This window comes from Arachis hypogaea, chromosome 15 (genome assembly GCF_003086295.3).
Source record: "Arachis hypogaea cultivar Tifrunner chromosome 15, arahy.Tifrunner.gnm2.J5K5, whole genome shotgun sequence".
Classification (NCBI taxonomy): domain Eukaryota; kingdom Viridiplantae; phylum Streptophyta; class Magnoliopsida; order Fabales; family Fabaceae; genus Arachis; species Arachis hypogaea.
Window position 1 is genome coordinate 11377942 of NC_092050.1, and position 10977 is coordinate 11388918.

A 10977-nucleotide genomic window follows, 5' to 3' on the forward strand; every position below is an offset into this window, starting at 1 on the left:
TTATATTATTATATACTACAAGTATTTATTAAAAAATAATACTAATAGATATTATATAATTATAAAAAAAATAAATGAGTTTATAGTTATTGTTAAATAAAAATATAATTAATTTAAGAATAAGTGAATTTATAACTAAATTTAAAATAAATTTGATAGAAGTAATTTTTTTTTTTACCAAAGATAGGAGACTCGAACCCGCAACCTCTTAATTGAGTATGAGGAGATTATGTCATTTGAGCTATTACTCGTTAGCAAATTATTTGATAAAAGATATATATATATATATTATAATTTACATGAATTTTAATGAAAATCATCACAGCGTCACTTCTCCAGAGGGGAGGGGTTCGAACCCCATATGTAACATTTTATTAAAATTTAACTTGTAACCGGTTTGGTTGGACCAAATTTTACCGAATTCGACCGATTTTTACTGGTTCGCACCGAATTTAACCGGTTCACAACAGTTTTATACCACATGCAGTCCAAACATCGAATCGGACTGGTAGAAGGTCCGATTCACCGATTTTTCAGTTAAATCGATTGATTCGATCCAATTTTAATAACACTGAACAGAGGTTCTCCCATAAACCCTACACCCAATTGACCCAAAAATAGTAAATCCGCCATAAACCCTACTACCCTGTTAGGAAATCATAAGAAACGAATCCATAGGAACAAAATTCCTAAAATGCCCCTATCCTAATATCAAACAATGTTCTAAAAATCGGACCGGTTTAACTTCGAACCGACAACAATAACAATCCGATCAGACATGTAAAACCGGTAATTAAAAAACTGACAAGAAACCATTGAACTAAACGAAAACCGATCGATCGGACCGAACCGCAACCGGGCTGGTTTACACAAAAAAAGGAAGCTCCTTCGTTTCTTTCTCCCTTTCTTTCTTTCATTTAGAGAAATCACACAAACCCTAGCACTGTAAGCCACTAAGCCTACACCACAGCCACAAGGAGTGGCATACTGCCGCCGTCCGTCGCACTCAAAGTTCGCCATCTGTCATCTAGCTTCCCTCGTGCTCCAAGTCTTCAACCCCTGTTCGCTGTCACCGATCGCGGCTGCTTCCTCGAGCTCGGCGTCCGTCGTCTTTGTCTTCTCAGCCGCGCTTCCGTCGCCGTTTGTTTGCCGTTCACGTTCGCGTCTTCGTTCGCGTTCTTCGCCGTTCACGCTCGCTCGGCGTTCACCGTTCGCGTTCACTCGCTGTTCACCGTTCGAGTTCGCGTTCGTCTGGAAGCCACGTTGCTCTGCTTCAAACTCTGCGACCAACCCGCGCGCTCCACTCAGCCGTCGAACTGCTCTCTTTTGTCCCCGCCGTGAGTTCCCTAAACCCGCCTCCAGACAATACACTCACACAACACCAATACTCTGCTTCAAACTCTGCAACTTCTGATTTCTATTACAATAAGTAATTATTTGATTTGGTAGTGGTTTGGATTTTTTCATAAACTGAATTGAAGTTACAATAGTTATGTTCTCTTCTCTATTACATTGAAATTAAGCTTTGAATTCTCTTATTTCGTTTTAATTTTACCGCACTCAACATGTTTGATGAAATGCTTTAACCGTATTTCTGGTTGGTTTTATAATTTCTAGCTTTTAGAAACTTAGTAAGTTGATTGCATGTGAAATTAGAATAATTGGATCATAGTAATTAGGAAATTTTAGTTGCACAAATAGCATCTTTGCAGAAAACATATTAGCATGATGATTCCACTTGCACTAGTGTTCTTTTGGTAAATTTTAACTGTTACTGTGAACTTGTTAATTTGCAAATTGTTCTTGTGTTCTTCTGTTACTTTTAATTTTTTTTTGTTTTTGTTGTGATTTTCTGTTCTTGAATTCGTTAAGTTGATAATTTGCTAAATTGTTGGGCTGCTGTTGTTTTAATTTGTCAAATTGTTGAGTTCAGATATGGTTGTTTATTTTGACTTGGGTAAAGAGACTTATGGTCATTTTTTCCTGCCTTATACTGATTCAGATGATTATTTTCAGAGGATGTGCACTTATTTATGTATCTTGAGAAACTGTCTTTCTGGGTGTTATGAGCATTTGGTGAAGCCTGTATTGTACCTATTCAAAGCTTAGTTTTACCAAATGGTCTTCAAAACAACTCATCCAAAATGCTACTGCACAAATCCGAGTCTATTGTCTCTTAAAGCCTGTATGCACCTTCATTTGGTGAAGCCTTTCTAGCACTAGTCCACTACCAACTTTGTTATTAATAATGTTATCAAATTTATTTATCCGAGTACTATGTTTATTTTTTAGTTGGATTTATGATAATTCATTTGATATTCTTCCTATTCTTGTCAGATATTTCTTTTAACTTTTTGTGTACTGATGAGGAATTGTACTTGCTTGGTATCATGCTTTCATCTGGCAATTTTGCATTTAATATAAAAAAAAGGAAAATCCTAAGAGAGTAATTCACCACTCTACTGGAAAAACTTCATACTACCTTATACCCTCAACTTAATACTTGCATATTTATAATTTATTTATTATTCTATTCTAAAACGGTTTTTTCGGTTGAATAATCGGTTAGACCAGTTGGACCAGTGAACCAGTGACTAAAGCGGTTTGATCAAACACTGCCAACAACACGCTCTTTCCCTCCTCTGCTTCCAGCAGCTCAGAATCGCACTAGCTCCTCATCCACCTCCGTCGCCGCCTCCGACCACCCACCCCTTTCTTCTCTACCGCCGGAACCATGCTACTTCTTCCCTGAAGCCACTAGCAAGTCACGTTCTATTCCAGACAACCGTCCTGCGAGCTCGCTGACGCCACACCCTTCGCACACGCCGCCGTCCGCCTTCGTCTTCCTCCGCTGGCACCAACATGGAGGGTTTAGGCAACCATGCTATGATGGACTCAACGGAGTTGAAGGTTAGCGAGTTATTGAAAGAGGTCCACCTTTATCATTCCTCTCACTTTTCCAGCATCGTTGATAACACTGTCTCCGCCATAAAGTCATGCATCGACGAAATCCCCGTTGACTTCAAGGTCTGCTCTTTCAAGCTCATATTATTATAATTTGTTCTTTTTGGAGCATTCAACGTTGATTCTTTGAGTGCTGATGAGTTTTCAGGTAACTGCAGATGTAGCACCGAAATTCGTGAGGGACATTGGTGCGGATAAGGTTGACTTCATGTTTAAGAAGCCATCACTCATCGAAATCGGAGGCAGTTATTCTATTCAGAGTCTCGTTAGGCCTGAGCTCAATGTTGATCTTATTATCAGGTTACCCAAGGTATATTATTTTAATATTCATATAAACTTAAACTAAAAGAAGGGTTAACCAAACTTATATACATGTTAATGTTCATGGTATTAATGTCACGCTATTTTCCTATTATTATGTTAGGGGTGTTTCCACGAGAAAGATTACTTAAATTATAGGTACCATGCCAAAAGGTGCCTTTATCTCTGCTTGATCAAGAAGTACTTGGAGGCTTCTCCATCTATTGGTAAGGTTGAATGGTCTACCTTTCTGAATGAAGCCCGAAAGCCTCTGCTGCTTGTTTATCCAGGTAATTTCTTTTTGTTCTTGCACACATTTTACCTTAAAACAAAGTTACCTTAAAACAATAGTGGCAGGCTAACATTAAAAGGGAAAAAATTGTAGCTGCAAAGGTTGCTGAAGTTCCTGGTGTTTTTGTAAGAATCATTCCGTCGGCTACGTCTCTATTTAGCTTATCAAAGCTGAACATGAAGCGTAATAACATTCATAATTTGAATCATGGTTTGTTCCTCGACTTCCCCCGATATCTGGTTATCTATATTTTGTTTTATTGAGATAACGACTTCTTCCCTTTTCTACAACCTATTAATCATTGATTGTTAATATTCTCAAGGGACCACACTTCAGGCTACGCCAAAGTACAATTCTAGCATTCTGGAAGACATGTTTCTAGAGGATACAGCATTTGTCAACAAAACATTTCTTGGTTGGAAGGAAATAAGAGAGGCTTTGATCCTGCTTAAGGTTTGATATTTGAATATTACTTTTGCATCATGCATAACATGATAACACTAATAATGTTAAAGATATGTATAATAGGGAACACGGAATTGAGTTCTTGTTTCCATTGATCTAGGTTTGGGCTCGACAAAGAAGTTCAGTATATGTTCATGATTGCCTGAATGGGTTTTTGATTTCTGTCGTACTGGCATATCTTGCTTCTAAGCAACAAATCAGCAATTCAATGAAGGCAATTGAAATAGTTCGGATTACCTTGAACTTCATTGGTATGTGCATAGACTCTCCTTTGTATCATCATCATGATTGGTCAGTTACAAAAGTGTATCTGTTCAGATTGTTTGCGCTTAAGATAGACATCCATTTCTTTCATGTAAATGCTATGGACAAAATTATTATAACTTTTTGACCTATACTTGGCTAATTTTGATCACAAGTTTGGTGTCTACCATATTTTATGTATTTGCAATTGTTTAACATTGTTCCTCTTTACTGGTATATCCAATTTGATAGTTCTGTTATGGAAGCCTATGCCATATCCTTTCAATCCAGTGTCACATCTAGTTTCTTAATCAATTTTGTAGCCAATTTGCTATTGACAAAGAACCATCACAGATTGGGAGTGGGGATTAGGTTTTGACATTCAATGCACATATGTTGTGCAATAGGTATATATTCATTGTTGCAAATGTTCTTTTTTTTTGTAGCAACGTCGGAGTCGTGGAGCCGAGGGCTATACTTTCCAAAGACAGGCCTGAATAGTATTACAAAAGAGGTCCACATCTCTACTTGTTTTTTAATTTTTCCATTATTTGGTTTCGTTTTACTTTTAACTGTGTTATCATATTATGTGGTATTTATTTGCATTCACCTTTCATTTGTTATCTGTTCTGATATCAACATCTTGAGTGATTTGGTTCTCTTTTTTCCCTATTATCTGTTTTTTAATACTTGAGAGAGGGAGCCAGCCTGACCTAGTGAACAAGGCTTAGTTGTTGACTATCTCATACTTATGATTTTGCATAATATATAATATATTTGCAATTTTCTGACACATGTTATGTGCATTACATTGTCTTAACTCTTAATACAATCATTGTGTCCATGATTTTCATTTTCAGGAAAAGATTCAGCTTAAAGAGTCATTTCCTGTTATCATATGCCATCCATCTGGAGGATTCAATTTGGCTTTCCGAATGTCTAGAAATGGTTTAAATCAGGTGCGTAGGCCATAATACCAATTTTAATTTTTCCTTTTCCTTTTTCTATAGCTGCTGTTCTTATTTTCTTTGCTTTTGTTCCACATATTTTATATTCAGCTTCAAGATGAGGCTGCTTTGACACTTAAGTGCATGGAAAAGTGTAGAGCTGGCGGATTTGAGGAAGTTTTTATGACCAAGATAGACTATGCGGTTAAATACGACTATTGCATAAGGTAACTTATTCCGTTTAATTTTGTTGTGTCCGTTAGTCTGATTGAATGCTTTTCCTGTTGGATGGTAATATAAGTCATAGGAGTGTTACTCTGCGATCTCCATGTTCTAGTGCAAAACTTTTTGCATGTTTTACTTTGTTGTATACTCTTCAATGTAATATGTTGGAAATGTAATATAAATAGAAAGGAAAATGAAGAATTTCAATGATCATACTTGGATTTTTAGCAGCTCTTAAAAGCAAGTATTTTTTTTATTATTTTTATATAAGGTCTCCTAAGTTTATGTGTCATTAAAATTTTAGCGGATTATATCAAAGGAAGTCTGAACAGAAAAGTTCTGAGCTCCCCTCCTTGGATCAATTTCTTGATGACTGACTGACTGACTTGTAAGCTAAAAATCTATTTATTACATGATTGTTCTTATAGATTAAATTTGAAGGGAAAGAAGGAGGTATATGTATCAGGATTTTGTTTGGATGATGAGTGCTGGAGATTGTATGAGGAGAAAGTACATGGTATTTTAGCCAAAGCGTTGAATGACAGAGCAAAGTCGATCCAAGTTACGTGGAGAAACACACAATGCCAATGGAGTGTGAATGATGTATGGTTTTAAACATGATTTTTCACTGTTTCATTTAAATATCATGTTTTGGATACTTTGTTCTTTCTCTTAATTCTAGTTGAATTCACAACTCCAGGGATTGTCTGTACTTGATAAAGAACCGTTGTTCATAGGAATTTCAGTGAGTACTTTGGAGAAAGCATTTAGGATAGTTGATATTGGCCCAAATGCTGAAAGTAAAGATGAGGTATATTTTTTTGTCCAAATATAATCTCTTTTTCATTTTGTTTTCAAATTTGTTTCCTTGCATGCAATACAGCTGTTACTTATGATTTGAAGCAGGGTCTGGAGTTCCGGAAGTTTTGGGGAGAGAAAGCAGAGCTTAGAAGGTTTAAAGATGGTAGAATTGCTGAAAGCACAGGTTTGCCTTCTTGTGTTCTGACTTATCGTTTAGTTGTTTGACTATCATACCTCCTTGTGGCTGAAGTCATATATCCTGATGACTAACATGATAATGGCATTTTTTATTGTATGAAAAATCATAGTATGGGAAAGTGAGCAATGGTCAAGGCATCTTGTTTTGAAAAGAATAGTTGAGCATGTGATTGGTCGGCATCTTTCTCTATCCATGGAAAATATTATAGGTGCTGTTGATCAACTGGATTTCTCTTTGCTTCATGGTGCTGGAGGTATTGGGAACTCTCTCTCTCGTGTTTGTGTGTGTGCGTGCTTTTATTAATAACCGCAATGTTTTTGAAACGATTAACTCTTGGCAGATCCTGTATCATACTCTGGAAATTTGCTTGGGGCATTTGATCTTTTATCAAAGCGCTTGCGTCTTATTGAAGACCTCCCTTTGAAGGTGTCAAGTGTACAACCTTTAGACTCTGGTATTTTACCTTAAACTTGTCATTTTCAGTGCTTCTATTTGCGTTTGCATTGTAGTTCACAATTAACAAAACTATTATTAGTATTTTTTTCCAAAAAAGAAAAAGTAATTATTGAAACCTGAGCCAGATCAATGTTGCATGTTTATTTTTTATTTACAGCTTTCAGGTTTACATCAGTCTTCCCTCCTGAACCTCATCTTCTAGCTAATGAAAAATTTGAATCTCTGAGACTTAATAAGTATGTTCCATCGTGCGTTCAACCTCTGGAAGTCATGATTCAGGTATGGATTTATTCACCGGCAGTGTTAACTGAAATAAGCTTGATATAGGCAATCTATGACAACTTTCTTCCTATTTTTGGGGCTTTTCACAGCTGGAGGGTTCTGGAAACTGGCCCATGGATGAAATTGCTATTGAAAAGACAAAATCTAGTTTTCTTATTCAAATTGGAGAGAGGTGGGGCCTTGAATCTTTGTTTTACCTTAGGATGGATCTTTTCCAGTATTTCATTCATTATTTATTTTTTGGTTATTATTGGCAGTCTTCAGAAGACATGGGGGGTGACATGTACTGCCACTGAGAATGATGTAGATGTTTTGATGGCTGGTTATGCATTTCGTCTTAAAATTTTGCATGAAAGGGGACTTAATCTGTTAAACAAGGAAGGTATGGGCTTCCACTACTTATATGAATTTGATGACTTATTGGAAATCTTACTTCAATCCTACTGATCAAACCATTTAACATGCAGCAGGAAATGATCAAGCAAAGCGAGTTCATTCTACTGACAAGAAACTTTTTATTCATAGTCAGCATGCAAGCATGATCAATGGTTTACAAAGTCGTCACCCAATATATGGGACAGTAGTGAGGTGAATGTTTGAAAATTTCTTTGTTAAGCTATATTGCATTTGTAATGTGGAACTAATACATGGATTTTCATGTTGATAGACTTGCAAAACGATGGGTTTCTTCACATTTATTTTCAGCTTGCTTGTTAGAGGAGGCTGTTGAGCTGTTGGTTGCATATGTCTTTCTGAATCCTTTTCCGCTTGGTGTTCCTTGCTCAAGAATCAATGGGTTTTTAAGGTGAGTTTCTAAATCATTGCTGGTAATCAAATCAGCAATCATAATTTTGACTAGAGATGAATGTTTAATTATTTATTTTGAGATTGTTTAAACATTGCATCACGTACTCTCTAACTTATATTACTGGAAACTTATGTTTTATGTTGAAATATCAGAGAATTGGGTGTGAAGTTGGGCGGATAATTCTCCTTAGATTTAGGATTCAGTATATATCAGATTGCTGTTAAACACTTGTGTGTTTCTAGCACTTTTTCTAGTTTTCATATACATGTCCGATGTGTTGACAGGTTCCTGAGATTACTCTCACAGTATGATTGGACTTATTCACCATTGATTGTTGACATAAATAATGACTTAAGCCCAAGTGATGAGAAAGAAATAAATGTAAGTCGTGTGATTGAGCACATCAGTAAAGACTGATTGATTATGTTGGTCGTCAGTCAAACATAATATCTTCTTGACAACTGTGGATTTTCAGGATAACTTTTTGCTAAGAAGGAAAGGTCAAGAAGAGAATGGGAAAAGTACGGAAGCAGGAATGTTCTTAGCTACAGTTTATGATAAGGCATCTGAGTCTTGGACTGGAGTATCACCAAGTGTTCTGGTTAGTTCTTCCTGTCATCCTGTGACTGGATATTTTACAGCTTTTTTCCCAGTTATTAAGGCCTGATTTTTGAAAGAAAAAAATGCATTACCTTTATATGTTTGATAATTTCATTGTCTTTGGACTCGTCGTTTTGGTAATGCATTTAAATATTGGAGTAATTCTCTATGATATATGGTAATACATGGCTTCAGATTGTGTTTAAGTAAGAATAAACGTAAGTAATTTTTTCTGCTTATTTAATTTCTGCATTATTTGTTTCTAACAGGAACTTAAAAGGTTAGTTGCATATGCCAAAAGCAGTGCAAATTTGTTGACAAAACTCACTTTTCAGGAGGAGATTGGTCCATATAGATGGGAGGTAAGTGGAGCACCTTTTTCGGTTCCTTAATTGTTTCAAATTTTAATAAAAAGATATCTTTTCCACAAACTTGACGAGTTATTAAATTATTGCTGCAGTGCCTTTTTCGAACTCCTTTAAACAATTATGATGCCATAATTCTTCTCCACAAGGACAAACTCCCATATCCCCAAAGACTTCTCTTTCCATCTGAAGCTGATAATGGTACAATTCCTAATGACTGGTAGTTTATACAATTGTACAGTGCATGAATGGTTTAAGTGTGATGGGAACATAATTAGTTTGCTGTGATTATTACTGATACAATGCAATTATGTGATTTTGCTAGCTATAACGGGTTTATCTGATCAACATTGATGGTTATATAAGTGTTCAAGATATATGATTCATATGATAACGAGGACTATAAGTAGTTGACAGCATGGATATTATATGTTTTTAGCTTCTCTGCTTCAATTTCAGATTTTGTGCTTGACTAATCAAGTGATATTCATATTTGCAATGTCGGCAGGAAAACTCATTGCTAGAGGGCATGCTAGCAAGTCTTTTCAACCTTTTCTGTTGCCTAAAGATTTGAAGGGTAAACCAGCAGCACTTAAAAATAAGTTGCTTATAGACTTTGATCCATCAAGGTTCTTTGTCAGAGATTTAGAGGCAAGTACAGTGAAAATAATTTGACGGTGAACATAACATGGTGTGTTTCTTATGCCTAATTTTGATACTTCCATCTATCACTTGCAGAAAGAGTTCTCCAACACATTCAAGGTATGGCATGATTCTCTGGGAGGTGATGTAATTGGCCTAACGTGGGTAGAATCTTACTCTTCAAAGGTATGAAAATTGCATTCAGAATTTTATATTTGTGGACTTAGTGCAAAGTACATTAAAAACAAATCTCTCTCTCTTTTGTAACCGTTTCCTTTCCTTTTTTCCGTTCTCTTTTAAAGAAGCGGAAGCAAGAGACAGATGTGAATCAAGCACACAACCCACCCAAGGTTTTAAAAGCAGTGGGTCAAGTTGGGAAAGGGTTTGTGAGGAGCATATGCTTTCTAAAGCCTCCAAAGCTCACAAACTAATCCTTATTCCATTTTTGTTTTCCCTCCAGTTGTCAATATGATTACGAGATAATTTTCAAGGTCATTAGTATGATCAATTATAAAATTATCACTAATTATTGTGGAGGAAGTGGTTGAATATAGTATCGGTTATGTGCAGCACAAGAATACAATTTTGGTAGGTAGAAGAGTTGGTGCAGATTGGTGTGTATAATATTTATATTTGTCACTTCAACCACAAGTCCTCCACAGGCTCGGCAGCTCAACAAGTATGAAGAGCTTATGTTTTCCATTAGTGTAATCTGATTGGCATATTAATGTATGCTTTTTGGGAAATTTTATTTATTTATATTCTTTTCACGGTCCTTTGAAAAGAAGGCTGGAAAATGTAATGCTATATCTGAACATTAGCGCAACCGTTATTTAGATTCAATACAGAAGTCCTAATATTACCCAATTAAAGCTTTGCCAAAGCTGTAGTCTAGCTTAAACTTAAATGAATTATCAATTAGTTGATTTCTTGGTATAAAAGAAAATCAAGCATTGGCGTTATTATGGTGGAAGAATCTCTCTATTTTATATATAATAGAAGAGCCGTAGATGATTAGCTTCTTGATAAGTGGAGCGGCTAAATTCCTGACAAGTGCTAAATTTCAACAATTGACAAGTGGCTGCAAACAAAGACAATGAAAATTGAAAAAAAAGCTTTTATCTAACTTGCAATAATTTTTTGATATGGGTAAAATTTTAGTGTAACGTTCATTTATTGAATTTTATGGTGTTTTTTTTAAATTTTAGGCTGGTGTTTTTTTAAAATTTTAGGGGCGGGTTGTCTTGCGCTCAAGATTTTGAAAAATACCATAAAATTTAATAAATAAGTGTTACATTAAAGTTTTATTAATATCTAAAAAAATATATGATTGGCAATATTCTATTATGGCTAATTTTATAGTATTTTTCATTTAGTATCTAATTTTT

The 10977-nt window shown here is 35.5% G+C and overlaps 1 protein-coding gene across 15 annotated transcripts; it reads left to right on the forward strand.

Annotated features, from left to right (window-relative positions):
- The first annotated feature begins 853 nt into the window (after window positions 1-853).
- LOC112749327 (uncharacterized) lies at window positions 854-10456 on the forward strand. Of its 15 annotated transcripts, none has more exons than XM_025797582.3 (27): window positions 854-1337; window positions 2575-3027; window positions 3113-3274; window positions 3389-3554; window positions 3650-3766; window positions 3879-4009; window positions 4122-4272; window positions 4711-4778; window positions 5125-5223; window positions 5323-5438; window positions 5865-6039; window positions 6137-6247; window positions 6343-6421; window positions 6546-6689; window positions 6777-6890; window positions 7050-7171; window positions 7264-7346; window positions 7432-7556; window positions 7642-7762; window positions 7842-7979; window positions 8267-8363; window positions 8458-8583; window positions 8852-8944; window positions 9043-9148; window positions 9456-9598; window positions 9686-9775; window positions 9892-10456. In XM_025797582.3, exons 2-27 carry the CDS (start codon window positions 2863-2865, stop codon window positions 10018-10020), a joined length of 3171 nt encoding a protein of 1056 aa, XP_025653367.1. In that variant the 5' UTR covers window positions 854-1337; window positions 2575-2862; the 3' UTR covers window positions 10021-10456. The 15 variants fall into 15 exon arrangements, with proteins under 15 accessions (XP_025653367.1, XP_025653368.1, XP_072074686.1 ...); XM_025797583.3 differs by having other exon boundaries at window positions 899-1337; window positions 2570-3027; window positions 7645-7762; XM_072218585.1 differs by having other exon boundaries at window positions 900-1337; window positions 2570-3027; window positions 3123-3274; window positions 9456-9602; window positions 9690-9775.
- The last annotated feature ends 521 nt before the right edge of the window (window positions 10457-10977 follow it).